The sequence below is a fragment of the Carassius auratus genome, chromosome 26, assembly GCF_003368295.1.
Source record: "Carassius auratus strain Wakin chromosome 26, ASM336829v1, whole genome shotgun sequence".
Taxonomy (NCBI): domain Eukaryota; kingdom Metazoa; phylum Chordata; class Actinopteri; order Cypriniformes; family Cyprinidae; genus Carassius; species Carassius auratus.
Window position 1 is genome coordinate 8,879,419 of NC_039268.1, and position 25,661 is coordinate 8,905,079.

Below are 25,661 nucleotides of genomic sequence, written 5' to 3' on the forward strand. Positions count from 1 at the left end.
ACACTGAAACCAAAAAAATGCTGTCCTTCCTTTCTCCACTTTTCAGAGTGCACCAGTGCATACAGTATGTGAGAATCTGACAGTAAATATTAGAGACGTCAATATCTCAGCACACCATAAGCAGTGGAGGGGCATTTCTGCTGATCAGCAGCATTGCAGACAACAGCGGCTATCTCTGCTGAGGCAATGAAGTTTCCACCATGTTAAATCTTCCCTCCCGACATCATCACTATGGGCAGCTGAAAATATATGTGCAAATAAAAAAAAAATATATAAATAGACCAGACAGGGAATACAAATTATGGTCTTTCAGCTCACGACAAATAACATATTTCATGGATTTTTACTCTTTCCCCTTACTTTACAGCCACAATATTCTCATATAGCTCTAACTGTCTCCTTATTACAAATAATTTTTAGTCAGTCAAGTTGAGATCGGTTTAAGTGTGTATTTACCACAAAAACAGCTTTTGTGACACTTCTCTAGATGTTATGTAAACCTGACAAGAGATTTAAACAACACATAAGTAATGTTTTGTGTCCACTCTGAGAAGTGGGTGTAATTTGTTGATGTGACAGAATGGATGAGTAGATGAGTAGAGAAGTGGACATTCGATTAAGTCTTATATGTTTTATGTGTTCATTTAATGACTCACAGTGAGATAAGTAATGAAAAGATGAATGCAGACATTAGAAAAGACCATAAATGAAGACACTGTGTCTCTGTGCAGACAGGCTTACTCATGCTCATGTACATACTAGAGAGGAATACTTTGAGGATTATACAGATGGAAAAATATGTGACCATGGAAGCATGACTCTAAAGAAGACTAATTCATTTATGAAATACTGAAGTATTAAATATCATCCACAAACACAGTTAGAATGTTTCAAAGGCGACAAAAGAAGAGAATAGTTTCAATTTGTAGGAAAAAAGAAATTAACTGAAGTTGAGGACACTGATGCATTACAGTTCAATTTCTGGCCTCTGTTTTATTGGGTCAAATGCTGGTGCCAATTTTCACTAAGATGGTTAATTTGTCTTGCGTGGTGCCTCATGGCAGGGATCCCAGTATTGCATTCTCGCAAATTCATGGATCATTAGAAATACATTTAGCCATTTTCCTAGAATGGCGAGACAGTTTTCGGTAACAAATGCTATACTCCAGATAGCATCACTACTCAAACTCCACTGAGTGGCTCTTCAACAGCCATTTGTAGCTGCATTTCGGTTAGAACTCCAATTAGTCCTAGAAGACAGACCTTGACAAAATTCCATATTCCATATTCTATGTGCTTTAACTTTATAAAGCCTCCTGTACCATATTTAATTTGCAAAACTCTAAAGCCTTCTAGATGATCAATATGATAACAAACGTCTTGGTTACGTATGTAACCCTCCTTCCCTGAAGGAGGGAACGGAGACGTTACGAATGGGATCTCGCCCGAGAGCCCAATCACCTTCGAGTGGTACAAAACGAGCCAATGGTACACAAGGAGCAACGCGAGCAACTCGCATTCAAGTCTTCGCTGAGGAGCCGAGTCAGTGACCCGGCCGTTCAGCGGAACAGCGATGTGGCAAGGGGACGTAATGTCTCCGTTCCCTCCTTCAGGGAACGAGGGTTACACACGTAACCAAGACGTGCCCTTTCAGTTGGTCACGTTCGACGTTACGAATGGGGTCCCTTACAAAACGCCACATGGCTGTCTTCCAGCGACCCGTGTGAGTGATAGCACCCTGTCGTGAGGCCAGCACGAGTGAGGACCTATAGCTCACACAGAATACACTGGGTAGCATATTCCAGCCGGACATATGCTAGCAGGCTGCCTGCCAGTGTGAGGACTTACAGAAAGCAGGTATCTACCAAGGTGGTGAAGTTCCCAGCCCGCAGGGTGGAAGTTTCAACGACAGAGCTGGCAAGGGCTTGCCAAGGGAAAGACACATGCTGCGGAGAGACTTACTGTGGACATACACACGTGGGATTACCCAGAAGGGGAATCACGACACATGGAGGCACCTAGTCCCACACATGGCTAACCAAAGGGCATGTACGCAAGTGTTGGACATCAACAGTGCTGGAGGAACCCAGGGTTCTGACTGAGGAACTCACCTGAGGGAAATAGCGCACGCATCCAGTCCGCGGAGTGGAATGGCGCAGCAAGTGGATTGACACCGAGCAGGTCCTTACTGGCCCGAAGGGGCGAGTACCCGGGAGGACACGGACTCTATACGGAGATTATAAAATCTCGCGAATGTGTTAGGTGTCGCCCAGCCCGCAGCTCTACAGATGTCTGCTAGCGAGGCGCCATGCGCCAGCGCCCAGGAGGAAGCTACGCTCCTAGTTGAGTGAGCTCTCACCCCTAGGGGGCATGGCAGGTCTCGAGCCTGATAAGCCAGGACAATAGCATCCACTATCCAGTGGGATAACCTCTGCTTGGAGACAGCCTTTCCCTTCTGCTGGCCTCCGTAACAGACAAAGAGCTGGTCTGAGGTCCTAAGGCACCGAGTTCTGTCCACGTAGGTGCGGAGCGCACGTACTGGACAGAGCAGCGCCAGGGCTGGGTCTGCCTCTTCCAGGGGCAGCGCTTGCAAGTTCACCACCTGATCCCAAAAAGGAGTGGTGGGAACTTTGGGCACGTACCCAGGCCGGGGTCTCAAGATAACGTGAGAGTTAGCCGGCCCGAGTTCCAGGCACGCTTCGTCAACTGAAAATGCCTGCAGGTCCCCGACCCTCTTCACCGAAGCCAAAGCCGTCAGGAGCGCAGTTTTCAAAGATAAAAACTTTAGCTCTACTGAGAGCAAGGGTTCGAAGGGAGCTCTCTGCAGTGCTGATAGAACCACTGCGAGGTCCCAAAAGGGGACTTGCTGAAGGCGAGGCGGATTGAGCCTCCTTGCTCCTCTCAGGAACCTGATGATCAAATCGTGCCTTCCAAGAGACTTACCTTCAACAGGGTCATGGTGAGCCGAAATGGCAGCCACATAGTCCTTGAGGGTGGAAGGAGACAGCCTTCGTTCCAACCCCTCCTAAAGAAAGGAAAGCACTGACCCAATCGGGCATTTCCAGGGGTCCTCACGCCGTGAAGAACACCAAGTGACGAAGAGGTTCCACTTCAAAGCATAGGCATGTCTAGTGGACGTTTGGCAGGTTTAGGGGTGAAGGCTGCTGCTGTGGCCAAGCGGGAGAGGAGGAGGCCGCAGGGGGGCGCCCTCGGCGACGAGCAGGCTTTGGTTGCGCCGGCAGAGGGGTGGAAGCAGCAGTGGACCACCGGGGCAAGATGTGTCTGATGGCCTCAGACTGCTTCTGGGCGGCAGAGAACTGCTGGGCAAAGCTCTCTACCGCGTCGCCGAAGAGGCCATCCTGGGAGACCGGGGAGTTGAGGAGCTGAGCCCGATCAGACTCCCTCATGTCTGCCAGGTTCAGCCATAGGTGGCGCTCCTGGACCACCAAAGTGGACATCACCTGACCCAAGGAGCGCGCAGTGTTTCGGGCAGTTAAAGGTGCCTTCAATGAACTAGTTACTCCCTGGTGCACTTCCGGGAAGAAAGGAACCATAGGGGGGTGCTGGCAATCTGCATGAGCAGCCCCCAGGAACCAATCATCCAGCCTCGAGCGCTCGGGACAGGGTGGAGGATTCCACTCAAGCCCGATGCTCTCCGCTGCCCGGGAAAGCACAGCCGTCAGCTCGGGATCAGACTCGGACAACGCTGGCACTCCCGAGGGAGGCAACGCAGCCGAACCCTCATCTCCCGAGGACTCAAGCCCGCCTTGTGATGCGGCAATCGACATAAGGTCCTCTTCGCGAGCTATACAATAAATATAAATGAGATGTCAGGAGCCTGAGAGGGTCCAGCAAACTCATCCGGGAACTCGACCGGCTGCGGCGTATGTGAGGGGGGTGTGGCCCGAGGAGGTTCGCTCGTCGGGGAAGCCCACACAGTAACCCTCAGATCACCCTGGCCACCAGCCGAAGTAGCTCTCTTACGAGAAGAAGAGCTAGAACGGGGTGTGGCAGAGGGGACTCTATACCTTTTAAGATAATCGAGTCTCGATCTCAACGCCATCCACGAATGCACGAACCATCCACGAACGCAGTCTCAGCGTGCTGGAAGCCCAGACACATGACACAGCGATCGTGACCGTCACGAGGAGCGATATATCGACCGCACCCAGAAACACACGGGCGAAATTACATCTTTAAAAAGACGCAAATCGGCCCGTATCTCTTTTGTGAGAGAAATTTGTCTCTTTTAGTGGTGTTGAAGCGCTCAGGGGAACGCGGGAGCTGTCGCAGGAAACCCAGACGAACCGCTGAATCGCGCCGTCACACCAACACCAGCTCTTGCTTGTAAACACTCCGGTGATTGCAGCAAGCGTTGTGCTCGGCTCCGAAGCAAAAGCTTGAATGCGAGTTGCTCGCGTTGCTCCTTATATACCCGCTCTGCGGGGCGGAGCTCGCGATGCAAATTCTGCAGACCAAGGTACTTTGTGTACCATTGGCTCGTTTTGTACCACTCGAAGGTGATTGGGCTCTCGGGCAAGATCCCATTCGTTACGTCGAACGTGACCGACTGAAAGGGAACTACTGCATGCCTTCTGTCGTGACTGATGGGTTATATTTTTTTGCAAGTAAAAGGTTTTAAGTATAATTTTGAAAACTTCTCCCTTTAGGTTGTGGTATTCATGTCTTGTTTTTTTTTTATCTTAAATGATTTGTAAGAAAAAAAGTAAGAATGATTTTACTATTATTAGTATAATTATCTTTATATATCCATATCATATAAATAAAAATTATCAAATATGACACATCAGTATATATATATATATATATATATATATATATATATATATATATATATATATATATATATATATAATAATAATTGTAATATCATCTTATCATCAAGATATTATTGGGACATATCAGTTTACACTCTATATTTAAATGCATTTTATGTATAATAAGTAGTCTGTTATACTGCAATAAAAGAAAGATCTAATAGATATTTCAGTCATTTGTCAGGCCTTGCAGGGTTAAAAGGAAAATTGTGAATAAATGACAAAGCTCTAGCTTTGAGTGTTACCACTTGAAAGATGAACCCTTTTACAGAGAATACGAATGACATGGGGAAGGCCACTTTAAAATGTACACACACCCATGTCTTAGTGGTTTCCATGGCAATGGAATATTTTCCATGTTAATGTTGGAAGAAAGATTAGCGAAGGCATCTACACTCATTATGTTACCCAGCGCCTGAATTTTACTAAATCAGTTAAAAGGGGTAAAAGTTTGTCCTCATCTTGATACCTGGGGACATGGACATATCGACTTATTCAAACAGATATGCACCACGGTGTGTATCATATAATATATAAACCATATATCAATAATGCAGGGTTGTCCACTAGAGATTGTGCAATTGTGCACCCTGTAAATGGACACTCTAGACTCAAAGATGGGACATAAAAAATTAATGTGCATTCAACAGAAAATGCGAAAATAAAGAAACTGCTTTCACATGAAAAGGAAATATGCTTTATTGTATTATTTTTTATAATTACTGTTATAAATACTGTTGTGGTGGTGAAGTGCTTTTCAATCACTGTATGAAACTTTCTTTTAAGGCATTTAAAATGTGATTCAGTTCTGGAAAACAACTCAAAGCCATTAATCAAACATTCATCTCAAACAATACTGTGAATACTACAGTTTGTGTGTCAATGCATTTGTGTGAGGTCAAGAAAGGAGGAGAAAGAAATGTCTTAGAAAATTTGTCCTTGAATCAAGGTCTCCAATGATCATCCTGCCCTTGAAACCCTGTAAACCTACTTTTTTGAATGTGTGCCTTGAAAAAATATAAAAGTGAACACAACATAAGCTATATAAGTATAGTTATACAACGATTTGGCTTAAAAGATGATGATTGAATGGCACTGATAGCTGTCATATATTGCTATTATTTTTTAAATGATAAATTTTTTAAAGAAACAGGATCATTGGTTTATAGCTTTGAGGGTGTTTCTCATGTGACACACATGGGGAATTTACTAAGAAGGAACTGATTTGTTTATCTGCATCTAAAGGTATTATGCAAATCAGGTAATGGCTGATTTTATGGCTGATTATAATGCTCTACTCCAATGAATCATCATTTGATAATTTGTTGCAAGCATGATCAACAGAAAATGTAAGCAAATATCAGTTTTTAAAAAAAAATGTTTACAGCCTGCTTTCCACGGGCGATAATAATGCAACATTTATTGTATTATAGGCACACAGCACTCATTTTTTTTAATGCACATATTAGAAGCCTACTTTGCATATAAAGGCATATTTGGTGCTGAAAATAATGAATTTAAATAAAAAATGCTATTTTGTGCCTGCTTAAACTGGGTTGCAGGTGGTTTGAGAAAAAGATTAATATGTTTGCGCTGAAACACCATACACTAATGCAAACTCTTCAGTGAATTTTCTGCGGAACGCTAATGAGGATATGTGTTTGTGATATGTCAAGGCTCGGTCAACCAGTTTGTCCAAAAGTCACAGGATCACTAAGCAGATATTTTAGAAATCCCCATATCTGCAAAAGAAAGACACGGGAAAGAGAAGAATATTATGGGAAAAGGCAGGGAGAGACACAGAGAGAACCAGATACATCAGTTAACGTCACTAAACTTTAGAGAAGAGAAGTAGAGAAACAAGATTTGACTCACGCTTCTTCTGCCACGGGGGTGTTGTAGCTCTGAAAGAGAGGTTGAACGAAGAGTCCGAGTGTGCCGACAACACACACCAAGATAAAAATCCAGAGGAAGAGCCGGTCGATCACCATGGCTACATACTTCCAGTCCTCAATGATCTGCATGGTACATGCAAGCAATTAACATTCATTACTACAACATATATAAACAATCATGGGGGATAAGCAAAGTTTTTTCATGCCTGCATGGTATTTTCACTAATAACATTTAGAGTTGCATTTTTACTCTATATTTCAGACTTAGTTTCTCAGGTCCAGGCATGGGAATTGTAAAGAATTAACCAACTTCTTAACGGTTTCATTAATGATTATTTTAATATTTAAAATAAATAAATAAAAAATTCAGTTTAACTAATGAAATATTTGACTATTTCAGTTTCAATAAATATTTCTAAACTATATTTATTTCCATTTTTAATGACCTAATTTTTAAGAGACAGCATAAATTCAATTTAATAATTTGCAATAATAAACAAACCTTTTATTCATTACTATTCATTCATTTTTATATAATTGTACTGATAAAACATACACACACACAAAATTTGCACTGCACTGAATTAATGAATTGAATCTTATAGTTAGTTGCAAGCTCTATGTGTTTGATTCACAAAAAAAGGGAAATCAGGCTATACTGGTAGTCCTGTATGTTTATTCATTCACTAAGAAGAATCTGCTCATAAGAGTCATTCATTCAAGAATCTGACTACACAGGTTGCGCTGATGTTTTTTTTAATTCACTAAAAAGAACCAGTTCCTAAGAGTCATTCGATCAAGAATCAGACAACACTTTTGTGTCCTGTATGTTTTTGACTCACCAAAAAGACTGGTTCTTAAGAGTGATTCACTTTGAAATATCAAACTGTTTAAACTCATCTACTAAAACTCAACTTATCAATTCATTTAATATGTCAATCAATCAATAAAACACAAAAATACTTCTCACCCCTTCATCATCATCCTCAATCTTCATATGTTCAGCAATGAACCTCACACCCTCTATAGCCTCATCCACATCTTGGTCATGCCTGACTTTCACTCTCTGCCTGAACTCTGAACCCTCAGGAAGGTCACCGACCCTCCAGGCCCCACAAACATGCCCAGGGTCATCACTTAAGAAGAATGATTCTCCGTCCAACCTTATGCCCTTAGCATCAGATGAGAATGATTTCTGCTGATGCTTTCGTCGAAACCTTTCCCGTACATTAGACCTTCCGGGCCGTCGCATCAGAAGGAAAATTGGAAGCTTATGCAGGAACACATGCTTGACCCACTCGGGCATGCGGTGTGTCGATGGAGAACGGTGGTGAACATTGAGCACACACACACTTGTCACAATAGAAAATGTGACCAGCACCATTGTAAACATCAGATACTTCCCTATTAACGGAACAGCCAGGGATGTCGGTGGGACAATTTTTGATATCAGGAGCAGAAACACAGTTAGAGCCAGAAGAACCGATATACAGAGTGTCATCTTCTCTCCACAATCTGAAGGAAGGTAGAAAACCAGAATTGCAAGAGAAGTGATGAGGACACATGGAATGATGAGGTTAATCGTGTAGAAGAGAGGTTTGCGCCTGATCACAAAGTCGTACGTTACATCCAGGTACGTGTGGTCATTGGGGTCTTCGTTTTTTCTGCCAGGGAGCGACACAATATCCCATTCACCACTCGGTGTGTAATCATCACGACTGGCAAAATCGGATGTCAAGACAAGATCGAGTTCTGTGCGATCGTAGGTCCAAGATCGAAATTTAAGCGTGCAGTTCTGTTGATCAAAGGGGAAGTTACGGACTTCAATAGCACAGGCGCTCTTGTAGATGGCAGGAGGAAGCCAGAAAATATCACCAGTGTTGGAGACAACTGCATTGCAGTAAAATGATACTTCATACACACCATCTGCACTGTAAGACAAGAAAATATACATTATAGATATCAGTGAAATGTATTCTGTGTATTCCTTAAGAGTATAAAGTGAGTTACAATAGCAACATGCATACATGTTTTTATTATTTATAAATACCTTTTTTATGTAAATAAATAAATAAATGTTTTCCGCATTTCTTATTTAAAAGAATATTTAATTTCGAAATAAATTAATATCTTAATTAGTATTAAACTATTGTACTATTTTAAAGCTATTTTTATAACAGTAAAGTTGCATGTAGAAAAAAATCTGAATGTATGTATATATACTGTTTGATTATCTACATGCAAAATAAATACCATGGAAAAGGTCTTTATTTTTTGTAATTTAATTAAAAAAGCAAATTTTGTTATATTCTAGATTCATTGCACACAAACTTAAATATGTCAAGTTTTTTTTTTTTTTTTATTCTGATGTTTACGACTTACAGCTTAGCAAAATAAAAAATTAAGTTTCTCAAAAAATTGGAATATTCCATTTTGAGCTTGCTTAGTTTGATTAATTTTGAGTATAAATATTGGGTACCTCTTGGGCTAGTTTAGAACATGCAACCACAATTATGGGAAATACTACTGACTTGACAGTTGTCCAGAAGACAATCATCAAGCCACTCCTGTACCAGAAAAAAAACGTCAGAAGCATTTCACCTGGGGTAAGGAAAAAAAGAACTGGACTGTTGCTCAGTGGTCCACGGTCCTCTTTTCAGATGAAAGCAAATTTAACATTTCATTTGTAAATCAAGGTTTGTAGGAAGACTGGAGAGGCACGTAATCCAAGCTGCTTGAAGTCCAGTGTTATGTTTCAAAAGTTAATGATGATTTGGGTCAGTGTTAATTTCGTTGACTAAATATTTTCGTCATTATTTTCGTCACGAATATATTTTTGCCGACGAAAACGAAACGAAAACTAAAATAGAAGGCACTGATGGAGACTAAAACTATGACTAAATTGATTGACATTATCGTCAACGAATAAAGGACGAGACGAAAATAGACTGTGACGAAAATCAAATCAGCAGACGGGAGAGATGCGAGGAATGAGCAAAAGAACCGGCAAAACAGAACAGACTGCATGAGAGAAGAGAACCAATCAGAGCCTGACTTATTGAGACGTGAAGCGAAGGTTTTCAGTTTTTATGAGCTCCCGGGAAGTCGGCATTCGAAGAGGTGATAGGGACTTTAAGCAACAGCCTCTGGCGCCTGCGCGAATTTAACTGCTACTTTCTGACGTTCTAATTTAACGGTCTACTACGGGAGAACAGCTGATTTGCCAGAGTCGCTACAAAGTGAGAGGTTAGGTAAATAAATGTTATGTTTTTAGACTTATTTACATCATACAATATTAAAAACTCCTCTTCTGACAAAAGATTGTCATTTAACGCCAAAAGCAATCCTTCTCTTGCTTTTTTAAATTATATATATTTTTAGATCTCAATAAATGAATTAATGCTGCGTTGCGCTGTTCTGTTTTACCGTTGCTTAGTGACTTTTACGTTCTTGGCTAATGGCTACAGCGGTGTGACGGCAAACTTCCGGTCGCTGTAGCCGTTCCATTCGCAGCTGTTGCTTAAAGTCCCTACTGTCTAAAAGAGCGACAAAATGTCCACAGCTCACTTCACGTTTGACGACGAACAAAACAAAACAAAGTGTAAAGCACGCGGAGCGCTCATTCGTGGCAAGAACACAACCAATTTGAAAAGACATTTACAGACGAGCCACCCGGACATTTTCTCAAATGTAATTTTACAACGATGTTCTTTTGTTTATTGAGCTAAGCAAAATTGGAATAGTGCAGTGCGTAGATGTTGTAGCATTAAATATTACGAACTGAAAAGTACTGTAAAATAGCCCCTTCTTCAAATTAGATGCGAGCACAATACTAATACGTAATATCATGATAAATACATTTGATTAATAAGAAGGTTTAGTATATTTTATAATGTTCTACTTGTTGACAATATCACAAATATTTCTATATTAGTCATGTGAAACATGAATGTTCACATCCTATCATTATACATACAAATCTAGCAATATTTTAGTATTTAAAACATACAATATTGCTAGACAAATGAATACCTTATAAAATCTTGTTACTTTTTTTATCCACCTAGCTGCCAACTTATTAAATATTTACTTTAAATATATGCACTTATTGTTCAGCTCAGCTGTAAGCTTTAAGGTCCTGGACCTAACGTTATTTTTCTTTTATTGATGGTCAATTGGCAGCTAGTTATTGTTTACATTATCATGACAGTGTTTGTTGCTGCATAAAAGCTTTTGAATCGAAATAAAGACACAGTTGTGTTGAAATAAAGTTGAATTTGTGTTTTATATATTTTGGTTAAGTTTGTTTCCTATACCAGCTGTAAAAAATTGTCTAGTAAATCTGTTATTGATTTTAGTCTTATTTTAGTGGACTAAAATACCAAGCAATTTTAGTCGACTAAAATACCAAGCAATTTTAGTCGACTAAAATAAGACTAAAATTAAAACAAATCAGATGACTAAAACTTGACTAAAACTAAAAAGAATTATAGTCAAAAGACTAAGACTAAAACTAAATTAAAATTTCGTGTCAAAATTAACACTGATTTGGGTGCCATGACGTATGCTGGTGTTGCTCCATTGTGTTTTATGAAGTCCAAAGTCAATGCAGTCATCTACCAGGAGGTTTTTGAGAACTTTATGCTTCCATCTGCTGACAAACTTATGGAGATGCTGATTTCCTTTTACAGCAGGACTTTAGCACCTGCCCACAGTACCAAAACCACTTCCCAGTGGTTTAATGGCCATGTTATTACTATGTTTGATTGGCCAGCCAACTCACCTGACCAGAACCTCACAGAAAATCTATGGGGTATTGTGAAGAGGAAGATAAGTAACATCTGACAAACAATACAGAGGACCTGAAGGCCGCTATCAAAGCAACCTGGGCTTCAATAATGCCTCTGCAGTGCCACAGGCTGACTGCCTCCAAGCCATGCCTCACTGAAGCAGTAATTCCTGCAAAAGGAGCCCCAACCAAGTATTGAGTGCATAATGCTTTGGAGATCTTGAACATTTCTGTTTTGTAAATGTTTTTTTGATTGATCTTTGAGAAAAATATATATATATTATTTTATTTATTTATTTATTTATTTTTTTTAGATAATGCATTTTTAATTTTTCTAAGTTGTAAGTCATAACCATCAGAATAAAAAAAAAACTCTTGAAATATTTCAGTTTGTGTGCAATGAATCTAGAAAATAAGAAACTTTTTCAAATTAAATTACAAAAAATAAAGAACTTTTCCATGATATTCTATTTTTTAGATGCACCAGTATAACAAGTTAACCTTGATTGTTCTAAACATTTTGTGAGAATCTTTTCTTTCAAATCTTCCAGTACACTTCTTGCGGCTCCCATTTTCAAAAACCCATGTATATGAGATGTTGAGAACGCCTCCTCATCACACTCAGTACCTGATTAGTATGCATTAATTAACAGATATTTAATCCAGGATCTCTCTCCCTTTGTGCCCTTGAAAAATATTAGTGTACAGCCTTTCAATCAAAATTAGCATAGAAATTCAATGCTTATTTTAGCAAAGGATTACATGCACCAGTGTCTCTTTACATGAGGAAATGCCTCTTAAGCAAATTATGTCTCATCCCACCCAATTCGTCAATTTTAGCAATGAACATGCACAAGTGCATCCTCCATTTTTATCAACTAAACTGGGGATTATATAACACACATTGCTTCCACTAGGCACACACATCTGACCTAGATCAAATAGTTTAAACATCCTTGCTTGTCACTCATCTTGTTTTTTTTCTTCATTCTTCTGAGCTTTTTCAAGATGTGATCAACCTGAAAGAACAGCAGCAAGGGAGGAGACTGTTCTTGCTTTTGGCAACTTTCTAGCATAATTAGTCAGTCTCTTGGAACAGCGACAGCTTGCTTGTTGTATTAAGTTTGTCACTAAACACTGACTGTGTATCAAAGTCTCAAAACATCCCAAACGGTTACAAAAGCTTTTGGCCTTAATAACAGCAATAACAGCAATAGACCTTAATGACAAAATCTGCAAAATCTTCCAAATCTACTGCTCTGAGCTATTCCAAATAAAACATTCAGTTATCAGACGCTATGATTTGCATCAGAGACTTGTATAACAATATACAGGATATTTATATATATATATATATATATATATTATACAGGATATCAGTGTATAGCCCACATCATTTGCAAACATTTTCCAGCAAAACTATTGGTAACACTTTTGTGACGAGTGGGGCGGGGCCGAGAGCCGTGGGAAAGGAGCGATGCCATTGGAGTGATTGGAAATGAGCGACACCTGCTCAACTCACCGGTCCCACAGAGGAGATTGAAAAGATACAAAAGAGGAGCGACGACAGTGAAGGACGAGAATGGACCAGGCCTGGGATTTATTTTGTGTTTTGCTTTTGTTTGTGCAGGACAGTCGTCCGCGAGGGGCTGTCACGCTGTTTTGTGTTTATTTTTATCATTAAAGCTTTCATTTGATTGTCCGCCAGTTCCCGCCTCCTTCTTCCCGATGGTTGTGAAGTTTGTAATGTAGTACAACTTTATTTAAATGATCCATTCTCACCATTAACTAGTTGCTTACTGTATGCTTATTGCATAAATGCACTTCACTAGCAATCTGGCTGTTTATTAGTACTTATAAAGCACAGATTCTGCACGATCATATTCAGATCCCTTAATAAGAACTTAATAAGCAGTAAATTAGGAGTTTATTGAGGCAGAAGTCATAGTTAATAGTTAGTAAATACTGAGAATTTGTTCTTAAAATACAGTGTGACCAAAGTGTTTTGGGGTGTTTTACTGTAAAGAAAATAATATCTAAATATTGAAATAATTTAGATTTTATATATAATTACATAATGTTATATGTGCAGCAAATAATAAAGTAAATTGCTAAAGCAATAAATATTTATTTTTGTGGTGTGGTCATTGTAATGTTGGTACTCAACCAATAGTACTACTTAAATCACATTATCATATTATGCTCATATTATCAGTCAAAATAATAAGCTCAATACATTATGTGACAGTGAAGTCTAATGGCTGCTGAAAATTCAGCTTTAATATCACAGGAATAAATCACAGTTTTAAAATATATTAATATAGAAAACAGTTATTTTATAATTGAATAAAAATAATAATTATTATTATTTTTAATAATTCAAAATATTACTGTTTTTACTGTACAGTATTTTTTATCAGACAAATGAAGCTTAGCTGAGCCTTCAAAAAATAAAAAATAAACTATTGCTGATCTCAAACTTTTGAATAGAGGTTTATATACATGTATGTGTGCTGCTGGTATAAATGTACTGGTCACAGTTATGCCATACTTGTTATAGAGTACTATATCAGGAAGCCAGATGTGCCGTGATGGTATTCGTAGTTTTTTGATGCCCTCGTACTCATTCGGATCCCAGACCAGTCTGTAGTCATTCCACTCCTACAAAGAAATTATGTGATTAAAACTGTTAAAACTGGGTCAGACAGTGTACCAGTATTTGTACCGAACTCATTTAAAACAGAACAGCTAAACGCATTCACTCAGCTTTTAGAAATGACCTAAAACTATAATTGAATAACAACTCAAATCTTCCACGTGATGTGAGTGCACTCATGTGGGACAGCTCATTTGACTGTGTTTTATAACACTATCCAGATGAGCGCACAGGCATAGCAGGTGAGCTTACCTGAGTCAACCACACATTCGTCGTCATGATTTGTTCCCTCTCATTCTGTAAAAAGAACAGAACATTGCATGTTTTTGTACGTAACGGTGAAAAGGGAACTGAAAATTATTGGGCAATATTACAGGAATAAGATCAGGACATGATGCAAATCAGACTCAAATCACCCGTGTGAGCTCTAACAATGTGACGTGGGTTCCAGCATCTCTTTTATTATTTAAGATAAAAGTAAGTCTGAATATATTTGCTGTTTAATATCAGCTGTGTAAAGCATAGATTTCAACAAAATGAGATTCTGCAGTGGGCGGGGCTACCCAGTGCAACATAACAAAAATAGCACCAAATTGTTTTGTCGCTTGTCACGCAGTAGAACTGCGCCTGGTTAGAACACTATGTGAATGTGATTTTAACTGTCAGTGTGAATGTACCTTAAGTCTCTGTGTCATGATTATGGTACTGCTGCACCATAGCTCTAATGTAGTTGTGTAAAATTTTAAATTGGTCTCGAGGGCCAAAGTTGCTGTCCGCTCCTCTAATATTTAGAGTTTGGTGTGCGTGTATATGAGAAACACTTACCACACTAATAAGCTGTGCTAGAGAGACTTTGATGCCAATAGTGACCTGCTGACTCTTGTTGACCGCAGGCCGGATAAGTTTGTTGTAGCGCTCAGGACCAAGCAGAAAATCTACCAGCCTCTCCTCAGCATCAGCAGCAAGAGTCCCTAACACACACACATACATACATGGAGAGTGAAAAATGTTTAAAGATAATCACATGGTAAATGCCTTTTTGTCATTCAAGGGGTAAGATTGTGAGGAATTAATTGTGAAATTTACAAGCACTTTTAAAAATGGAAATTATTTCAAATTAAACCCAATACCAATCTTTTTCAGTACTAAGTTTTGTTGGCTAGAACATTCCATAAATAAATAAATAAATTAGGGCTGGGATAAACGATTATTTTTTAAACGATTAATCTAGCGATTATTTTTTCGATGCATCGATTAATCTAACGATTAATTTTTCCAGACTGATTCGATTTCGATTATCTCCCCATTAATTGACTACTAACAATTTATACATGTTGATTTACATATCTCGATGAAAAAAACATGAATTCCTTAACATTGCAATATATGTTTATTGCTCTTAAAATTACAAAATAAAAGACTGACTAAGAATGCATTACTTTGCACTTGTATAGAGATAGCATTCAATAAAACCTTGAAGCCTTGAAAACACATAGCTTACTGAAACAAGCTTACTGAACACATATGGCCTTGCTTACTGAAAAAAAGTTCTTCTTTTAGATGAAAATAACAACAACTTGATGTCTAGCACCCAAAGGTCACCCAAAATACTTGTTTAGAGCAATTGAAAGAATACAGTAACCAATGTAAACTTGAGGGGTTTAAGCTAATACAGAGAGTGCTTTTCAAAAAAAAAAAAAAAAATTAACAGTGGGAGCGAGCAGCCTGTCATGGAGAAAAAAAAAATCTCTGAATGCACCACGTGAAACTTTGGCATTCCGTCCTTTTTCTATCGTGTTTAATGATTTTGATTAATATGCACAAGGGAGAGAGAGAGCAAGAAGCGCTCGTTTTGTTTGAAGACTGTGAGTGCGCGCGCGCAGCCGGGGCTCTCTTTCGTACGCGCCCTGTCAGGCGCAGCAGTCATTCTATTCTACATCACTCACCGATCAAATAAGGCTTTGATAGCCGCCAAAAAAAAAGATCAATGCAGAAAAACCCCTGGATTGGTTATATAATGCTGGACAGAATGTTGATGCGGCCATCGCATATATTCAGTGCACATACGGTAAACGTTTTGCAAACGTTTTTTAGAGAAATAAAAACAGGTCGACGAATCGATGCGCATATTTTGCGTCGCCGTATTCGCCGTAACTATTTATTGTGTTAAATTATTTATAAATGACTATTTTAAGTGGTCATATGATGCTTTTTTAAAGATCATTATTTTATGGGGTTTTTTGTTGTTGTTGTAACGAACATCTTGACATGCTTTAATGTAAAAAAGCACATTCTTTTATAAATACTGTACATTATTGTAGGTCCTTTATGCCCCGCCTCTCTCAAATGCATCGTTTTAATGCAAGTCCCTCCTTCCGACAAGCGCAGTCTGCTCTGATTGGCCAACTGACCCAGGTGCATTGTGATTGGCCGAACACCACAAGCACTCATTGGAAATGTAATGCCCCTTCACATAATCATGAGCTTCATCTTTCAGAATAAATGTAAAGACAGTAAATAATGTCCTTCGTTTTACCATCATTTCAAGCCCGAATAGGGAACAGAGTCGCGTGACAGACACAGTGATGAAGCTCATATGTGTACACAAGCCATGGACGGTTAAGACAGCTGACTCCACTGTGTGACCCTGTCTCTTTCTATCTCTCACACACACACACACACATGCGCGCACACACACGCACAATGCGCAAATCTCTGTATTTGAACATTCAATAGAAAATACTTAAACTAATAATAAAACATACTTACAGCAGCTGATTCAGAAGTAGAAAAGTCAGAATTACCTCCTCTCCTAGGTTCACGAAATGTAGTGACGTAGACATGTGGGGGCATGTCTAAATTATCAATTTTTGGGCTGGGTGGAAGAGTCTTAACTTTGATAAAGAATATCTCTTTGGATTTGAGACTTTAGTCTTTGCATCTTTACAGATCTCCTTTATGCACCAAGAGCTTGTAACACTCCAAAGAGGAAGGAACATTTTTAATTGCATCATATGATTCCTTTAAAAAATCATTTTTAGTGTACAATATGAGCTCTTCTAGCTTTGTATCCAGCATCTTTTTTTTTTTTTTTTTTTAGTTCTGGAGTTTTTGAGAATATCATGAAAAGGCCAGAAGTGTCTGCTAAGCTGCATGTAATCTGCTTTCACTGCACAGCAAAAACACACAAACATGTCAGAATAATTTTCCTTTGCATCTTATCCCATCATAACTCATAAGCCCACCAATGTTGTGGAGGGGGTGTGCCAATGACATGACAAACAATGACTTGCCAAGATGGTAGCAACACACACACTCACAAAACACATGCCATTTCCTTCCCACTACATGTGGGATATGATCTCCAGTGACTGCGCTCCTCATCTCAAAACAGAATGCTGACACACACACCGAGTTTCCAAGACTGTGTCAGACTCAATTGGTGTGATCCCTTCTACACAGGAAGACGCACACACCTTTGAGCTTTTGTGGCTATGTTGAACTTTAGTCATTTTGCATGGCTTGTCACTTTAAGCAAAGCAAGGTCCAGATCCACTTCATATCAATTTATCTATTTGTGTGTAACTCAATCCTCAAGGATGTAAAACCCATGCAAAATCCATAGATGACTCTCATCTATGTGAGTCTAAAAAGACAATCAATGAGTGAGCATATGTGTGTGTGACTTATTACCTTTAAAAAGGGGGGGTGAAATGCTCGTTTTCACTTAATATCCTGTTAATCTTGAGTACCTATAGAGTAGTACTGCATCCTTCATAACTCCAAAAAGTCTTTAGTTTTATTATATTTATAAGAGAAAGACAGTCTGTAGCGTTTTTTCCCGGAAAAACACAAGCGGCTGGAGGCGTGACGTGTGGGCGGAGCTAAAGAATCACGAGTGCCAGTAGGCTTTTGCGTTGAGAGCGTCTGGAAGTGGTGACATTACCGTGAGGAAAAAAACATCATCCAAAACTAACCATGGCTAACAGTCAGATTCAGCCGTATATTTATGATCCAGAATCAGATCCAGAGGCTGAAATTTAACAAGAGCAGCAGCAACGACGTCTCTATGTGGTATGTATTGAAACTGTATATATTTGCTTAGCGGTTTTGGAAAATGACTAAGTTCCACTTTATGTCGTTTTTTTTTCCTTTTTTTTTCCTTTTTTTTTTAAGGTGTACATGTGGAAAGTGCAGTTTGATGACAACATCGCATGTTGTTTACTTGATGTGCTTACGCACCGATAGCTAAGTTAACAACACAGAGATATTTGAAGCAGTTTTACTCACCGCCTGCGATTCCAACACACGATCATGACCCTTTTTCGTTGGGACTGCATTATCCTTAAGAAATAAACGATATGCAAATCTGGCGTCAAACTGGGCCTTGTTTGTAAAACAAGCATCTTTGAAATGCAGAGAACAAACAAAAACACTTGCACAACTCCGTTGATGCTCTGTAAAAATAAACTCCATCCACTGGTCCCTTAATGCTGTTTCTCTTTTGGTAATCTGTGCAGGGTTGTCTTGCCCTGGCAACCAAAAGCACACTTCTTTTGTGACATTTTGCGACGCTCTCGCTCTGATCAGTGAATGTCTGTTGTGCTCTCAGTGCTCTGCTATACGGGAGAGCGCGCTCTTCCGGGAGAAGTGCCCTTAGGACCCATATAAGGAAATTCCGCTCCATCTAACATCACACAGACCCGTACGCGAAAAAAACTTTCCGAAACTTGTGACAAACCAGAAGAGGTATTTTTGGAACAACTTAATTTTTGAAACTTTGTCCATGTTTAGCATGGGAATCCAACTCTTTAACAGTGTAATAAACTCCACCTTTAATCTCACTCATCTGTGTGTGACCACCGTTTCCAGCTTAGTGCTTCATTAGGCAGAAAAACATATGCATAATCATCTGACTCTAATATTATCCATTTTATTGATTTAAACTATCTGTCAGTTTTTCAGTGTCTATACTGTATGTGCTATAGTGGTTATAGATACCAAAAGATCAAAATCTCCTTATAGAATTATGAGAATGTTTATAATAATTGAACAAGAATTTAATATTTTACATTTTAGACCACTTTTTTATCTCCACCAATAAAAACTGTTCCAAACAAACTCAAGGCAGAATCAACTTGTGTACTTTTTCTAAATATTTTTTTTTATCAGCAAGAATATATTAAAAAGGAAAGTAAAGACATTTACAATGTTACTAAAAATTTCTATTTAATGTAAATGTTGTTCTTTTGAACTTCTATTCATCAGTATCATAAAAGAAAATGTATCACAGTTTTAATAAAACTACGAAGCATCACAACCACTTTTAATTTAAAGGCTGAACCAAATCAACCTGAAGTCATCCTAGGTGTATATGACTTCAGACGAATCCAGTCAGAGTTATATTAAAAATTGTCTATGACTTTTAATCAGTTTAATGCAACTCAGTGGGTGTTGCAATGCATCAGTCCAAAAGAAGTTAAATAAAAAGAGCCCATCCATAATAAAAAAAGTGTCTCACACGGCTCCGGGGGGTGGGGGGCTGGTTGGGTGGGTGAACAAAGTCCCCCTGTAGCGAATCGATGCGTTTTTGTAAGACAAATTACCATATTTTAAACTTAATAATCAATTTAATCTAGGTTGCATCACAGTTGTACACAGAAGCATTTTTTATTAAACTTATTTTGGACTGATGCACTGCAAAACCTGCTGAGTGGCATTAAACAGCTTAAAAGGTCAAAGACCATTTTTTTATATAACTTAATATAACCGAATTCGTCAGAAAGAAGAAAGTCATATACACATAGGATAACTTGAAGTTGAGTAATTTAAGGGCTAATTTACATTTTTGGGTGAACTATCCCTTTAAGTCTGCTAAACTGGAACAACTAATTTTGTACTGTAGTACAACTAGCACAATCAAATATACTGAAGTATATTTGATTGTGCTAAAATGGAAGTATTGCAAGTATACTTTAGTTACACTTTAAATATTTCACTTTTAAAGACTGACTTATTCAAAGATCATACAATTCACATCAATAGTCATATTAAAATATATTTAAGGTTTAATATTAAGTAATTGCAGTGCACAAGTGATACTCCAAATAAAGTTTAATAATAATTTTTATATCAGTTAGTCTCAGGTGATATGTCAGAAAATATGTTAATGGATTTGAACTATACTTAGTATGAAATACATTTATTTTAAACTTTTATTTTTCTTACTAGAATCATTGTTTTTGAATGAATCGACTTGATTCATGACTAAACTGTCATCGCCAACTAACGTGACAATATTAACTACAGAAAGTGTCACTAAACATTTCCAGCAATAATGCACAGACTGATAGGTAAGTACCCATGAATTGGTGAATTCTGTGATTTAAATGTTACAAAATAAAAAAATAAATGAACATTTTGATTTATTTGTTATATATTGATATTCAATTGATACAAAAAAATCTGGGTTATTTATAGTACACATAGATTTATTTTAGAATTGTATTATCTGTATATTTCACGTACAGTTTATTGACCAGTAAGACATGGGTCAGTATGAGCACTGACCCTGTTGCATCTTTTAGGCTGTTAGCCAGTCTTTACATTATACTACAGACATTAGAGTGATCATCATTACTCTTCTTAATGTCATCAGTGATCTCATATTAACTTATTAGGCCTGTAGATTTCTTTTCTTTTCCTAAACTGTGCAATTCTTAAGTAAAGAGGGCTGTGTAAAAAAACACACATCAACTCATGAAAGAGCTGATAATTAAAGATTAAATAAACCATGAAGCAATAATTTACACTTTATGTGTGCTTGTGGCTGTTCAGCTGAGCTGTAATGTATGTGCATGTGACTGAACTGCCTGTGAAGAGGTTGTGTGTTTTTGTAATAGCAATTCCATGGCCAGTTTTTGTGACATCATTGTTGATATGTTGCACCTTTGCTTTATTTGTTCAATTTACAATTATCTTTTTTTCAATGTGCAGATGTAATTGATGTTGTATTGATGTTGGCAGTATATAGGCTAGTCTTTCTGCCTGGTTGTGGGCATCAACAGTCACAAAGGCTTGGACCATAATATTTCTGTAAGATAAACAGAATGCTTATGAAGTGAACCCAAATCGATTACAGAATTACAGTTAAATAATCTAAATCTATGGACTCTTTCAAAAGTTTTTCAAAAGATTTAATTTAGCCTGTAAATATAGAACATGTTTTCTCTCTTTATTAAAGGGGGGGTGAAATGCTCGTTTTCACTCAATATCCTGTTAATCTTGAGTACCTATAGAGTAGTACAGCATCCTTCATTACTCCAAAAAGTCTTTATTTTTATTATATTTAAAAAAGAAAGATAGTCTGTACCGATTTTTCCCGGAAAAACACGAGCGCCTAGAGGCGTGACGTGTGGGCGGAGCTAAAGAATCATGAGCACCAGTAGGCTTTTGAGTTGAGAGCATGTGGAAGCTGTGACACAGATCCAGAGGCTGAAATTTAACAAGAGCAGCATCAGCAAAGGCGTCTCTATGTGGTATGTACTGAAACTGTATATATTTGCTTAGCGGTTTTGGAAAATGACTAAGTTCCACTTTATGTCGTCTTTTTTTTTTTTTTTTTAAGCTGTACATGTGGAAAGTGCAGTTTGATGACAACATCGCATGTTGTTTACTTGATGTGCTTACGGGCTGATAGCTAAGTTAAGGCGGGCGTACACGGTGCGATTTTTGCTGTCGTACGAGTTCGCATGCGATTTTTTTCAATCGTGTGGAAATCGCGTATTCTTGTATGGTCGCGGTTCGTATCATTTGCGATGAATTACGAGCCGAGCAGAGTGGCTTACGAGCACTTCCCGACCTCCCGATCATTTTTAAACATGTCTAAAAAGTTTGTGAGCTATCGGTTTGAATTCGTGCCATTTGTGCTGTTGAACGAGCCGATTTGTTGATTTATCTGAAGTTGACCAATCACGAACTAGGAAAACCACAGAAGAAGAAAGACGAAGACAGGCAGCTGAAGTCTGACAGGAACAGCGAGCGCTATATGATGTTTCTAGCAACGTATTCCAATGCCTTTTCAGTTCTCTCTCGCTCACACACGCATATGTAGTTTACAGGGACTCATAGACGTAACGGTATTCTATACTGTATATCCCCATACACTACCTCTATCCATCACGAAATGCATGTTTAAAATTTCTATTAAACACCGTATAGTATTTTTTACGAGAGCACAGTAATTGTCCTCATAAACCATGTTTACATTTTAATACCCATTTCAGATATTTATAAACCATATAGGCCTACAAGAACACACACACACAGGGTAACCAAACGTCCCGGTTTCCTATTGCTGAAAAATAACCTGTACGTGTAGGAAACAGTCAAGGCTCGTATCAATATTTTATTTGCAGTTATGAGAGAGGGAGAGCAGTTATATTAGGCGCGTTCCACTTGAGGCACCGCTGCACGCACAGAATGATCACCTGTATGACATCAGAGTACCGCGAGAGCGATTCGAATGCATTGGATATGTATGCTCTCTTATCGCTCTCGCGTTAATGACATACAGTGATCCTTCTGAGCGTGCAGCGCTGCTTCAAGTCGAACGCGTCTATCAACTTCGTGCGATTGCTTCTGGAATTCGCAGGTTGTAAAATCGTGTCGTATATCATGTCGTCCGTACAATTTTCAGATAAACTCACTCGTGCCGTGTGCGTTGACATACGATCTTCCGACCATCCGAATTCGCACCGTGTACGCCCGCCTTTAACAACACAGAGATATTTGAAGCAGTTTTACTCACCGCATGCGGTTCCAACACACGATCGTGACCCTTTTCTGTTGGGACTGCATTATCCTTAAGAAATAAACGATGTGCAATCCGAAATGCAGGGAACAAACAAAAACACTTGCACAACTCCGTTGATGCTCTGTAAAAATAAACTCCATCCACTGGTCCCTTAATGCTGTTTCTCTTTTGGTAATCTGTGCAGGGTTGTCTTGCCCTGGCAACCAAAAACACACTTCTTTTGTGACTTTTCGCGACGCTCTCGCTCTGATCAGGCTGTGCTCAGCCTCTCAGGCTCTCAGTGCTCTGCTATACTGGAGCGCGCGCTCTTGCACTTAGGACCCATATAAGGAAATTCCGCTCCATCTAACGTCACACAGAGCCATACTCGAAAAAACTTTCCGAAACTTGTGACAAACCGGAAGAGGTTTTTTTGGAACAAAAATACTCCTTCAAACGTACAACTTAATTTTTGAAACTTTGTCCATGTTTAGCATGGGAATCCAACTCTTTAACAGTGTAAAAAACTCAGTATGCATGAAATAAAATTTCACCCCCCCTTTAAGTATATTATTGTACATTTATATCACTGTATTTTGTGTTATATAACCCTGGCATTAATTTAAAAAAAAATAGCAAGTGGAAAGTTTTTTGCTGTGGCCTTCCATTTAACACTATTTTTACTCAATTTACTGCCACGTTCTAAAAAAAAGCATCATGAAAGCATCAAAAGCAGTTCGTACATCTCAAGTACAAGTCTTCTGAAGCAGTATGATAGATTTGCAGAGCATAGGATTCAAACTGTGTAAAAATTACATATGACTTTCATTAGGTTTCAGAAACATGGAAACTGAAGGAATTGCATCTGACCTACTTATTACACAGTGAACCAAATTAAAATTAATCAACAAGTCTTACATTAGGAGGGAGGGAGAGAGAGAGAGAGAGAGAGTACCAGTATTACCGATATCAGTCACAGAAAATATCGCATGCTAATTTTCTGAATATTTGACAAACCATAAAACAGACGCAACAAAAACAAAGGTGAAAAAAGACTTCTTTGAATACATGCAATAGCTTCTTACTTGCCACGCACAGCCAAAGCAGGCAGAGACATAAAAGCCACATTGATGCCATCACGGAGACCATTTCTCTCTCTCTCTCTCTTTCTCTCTCTGTCCCGGGTGAAGGTTCACAGTGATGTCCAGTCCACAGCCACGATCACCCTCCAGAATCCTTCGCCCTCTCCAGGACGGGTGCTGTCGCGTTTAACCCTACAGAGGCTTATTCTCTGTGCTCCGGGTTTTGCTCTTCCTCTCTCAGTATTCAGAAGCCGTCTCCGAGTCATCGACAGATGTTTTGCTCGCGTTAATACAATGTTTTCCAGTCCGCCGAGAGAAGCGCAAAACCGTCCCCAGACTCCAGTCAGATTACGCGCGTTTATATTTGAAGCACGTTTAAGACATTCATCAAGTCAGTACGCGTGTCTTAACAAGAAAGAAACACCATTGTTGCATTTGCAAACATGTTTCCCGACAACGAGAAAACAAATAACAGTAGATCCCGGCAAACTTTTAAGCGATGAAGCGCGAGAACTGACTCTAGCCTTTTCCGATGAGACTGTTCAATTTCCCTCACACGTCTGCAGTTTTAAACTCACATTCTTAGGTAGTGACCATCTTTTTTTAGATTATTGCACTGTTGTTTTGTGTATTCCTGGCAGAGTGATCTTCGGATGCAACGCAATAATCTGTGAGAGATAGTAACATTCTCATATGGGACATTGCCCTGGGAGGACCACGTGACAGACAGCGCGAGCGCGGTGAAGGAAGCGGCATCATAACAGGTAATTTGATGAAACATTTAGCATGAACATTTAAAGGTGTTGCACTTTTCCCACTCTGTCTATCTTGTTTCCAAGTTGTATTGTCACGTTGTCATTCAGATTTATGCCATATTAATGATGTTACCATTTCTGTTATCCATAATATTTTTTTAAGTAGTCTATTTTTATGAGATCTGAGAGATTTCTTTCCTTCCACTATTCCATCAAAACTTTGATGCTTCAAAACGTCCATAAAAATATTGTGGTATACACTTTACAATAATGTCCCATAGTTAACATTAGATAATGCATTGACTAATCAATTAGGCCTGACTAAGCTTTTTACATGAAGTATTATCATTTCAATAGTTGCTGACCCACACATAGCCTACCTGTTAAAAATTTCCTCCTATTCTCATTTGGATATTCTCAGTTCACACACACAAATATAAATAAACCAAATATTATGTTACCTACTGAAAGATTCTGTTTAAATGTCTACCTAAAAAGCCTGTCAGAAGAATCCGAGACCCTTAACACCAAAAGCCAGCGATCACTAAATATGAATATGAATACATTTTAACAACAACAAAAATAATAATAATTTAAATAAAAAAAATTTCGATGAGTTTTGGTAGATGATGAGAATATTCTGTTTAAAGCGAATGATTAGCAATACACAATTTGACTACAATTTAGATTAAATGATGTCTTTCTTTAAAGTAGTTATAGTCAAAATCCACTTGACTAAAAAAAATCGAGTGGCATGTTTCAGATAACATTTGTTTAAATGGACATGACATTTCTGAAGATTCCTGCTTTTTCTCTCTCATACACACACACTGACACAAGACACAAGTAGAG

At 38.6% G+C, this 25,661-nt stretch overlaps 1 protein-coding gene across 1 annotated transcript; it reads right to left on the minus strand.

Annotated features, from left to right (window-relative positions):
* Positions 1-5,540: 5,540 nt before the first annotated feature.
* On the minus strand, positions 5,541-24,349 carry chrnb5a (cholinergic receptor, nicotinic, beta 5a). The gene is made up of 7 exons (XM_026204055.1): positions 24,058-24,349; positions 15,004-15,149; positions 14,431-14,475; positions 14,074-14,183; positions 7,704-8,664; positions 6,714-6,856; positions 5,541-6,580 (listed from the first exon to the last, which is right to left on the minus strand). Exons 1-7 carry the CDS (start codon positions 24,119-24,121, stop codon positions 6,565-6,567), a joined length of 1,485 nt encoding a protein of 494 aa, XP_026059840.1. The 5' UTR covers positions 24,122-24,349; the 3' UTR covers positions 5,541-6,564.
* Between the last annotated feature and the right edge of the window lie 1,312 nt (positions 24,350-25,661).

Excerpts from the sequence above, each read along its gene's own strand:
- chrnb5a (XM_026204055.1), bottom strand. The coding sequence starts at position 24,121 with ATGGTCTCCGTGATGGCATCAATGTGGCTTTTATGTCTCTGCCTGCTT. Across the intron at positions 15,150-24,057 it reads GCTTTGGCTGTGCGTGGCAA|GGACTCTTGCTGCTGATGCT; the intron begins GTAAGAAGCTAT and ends TGTGTGTGTTAG. Across the intron at positions 8,665-14,073 it reads GATATAGTACTCTATAACAA|TGCAGATGGTGTGTATGAAG; the intron begins GTATGGCATAAC and ends CTTGTCTTACAG.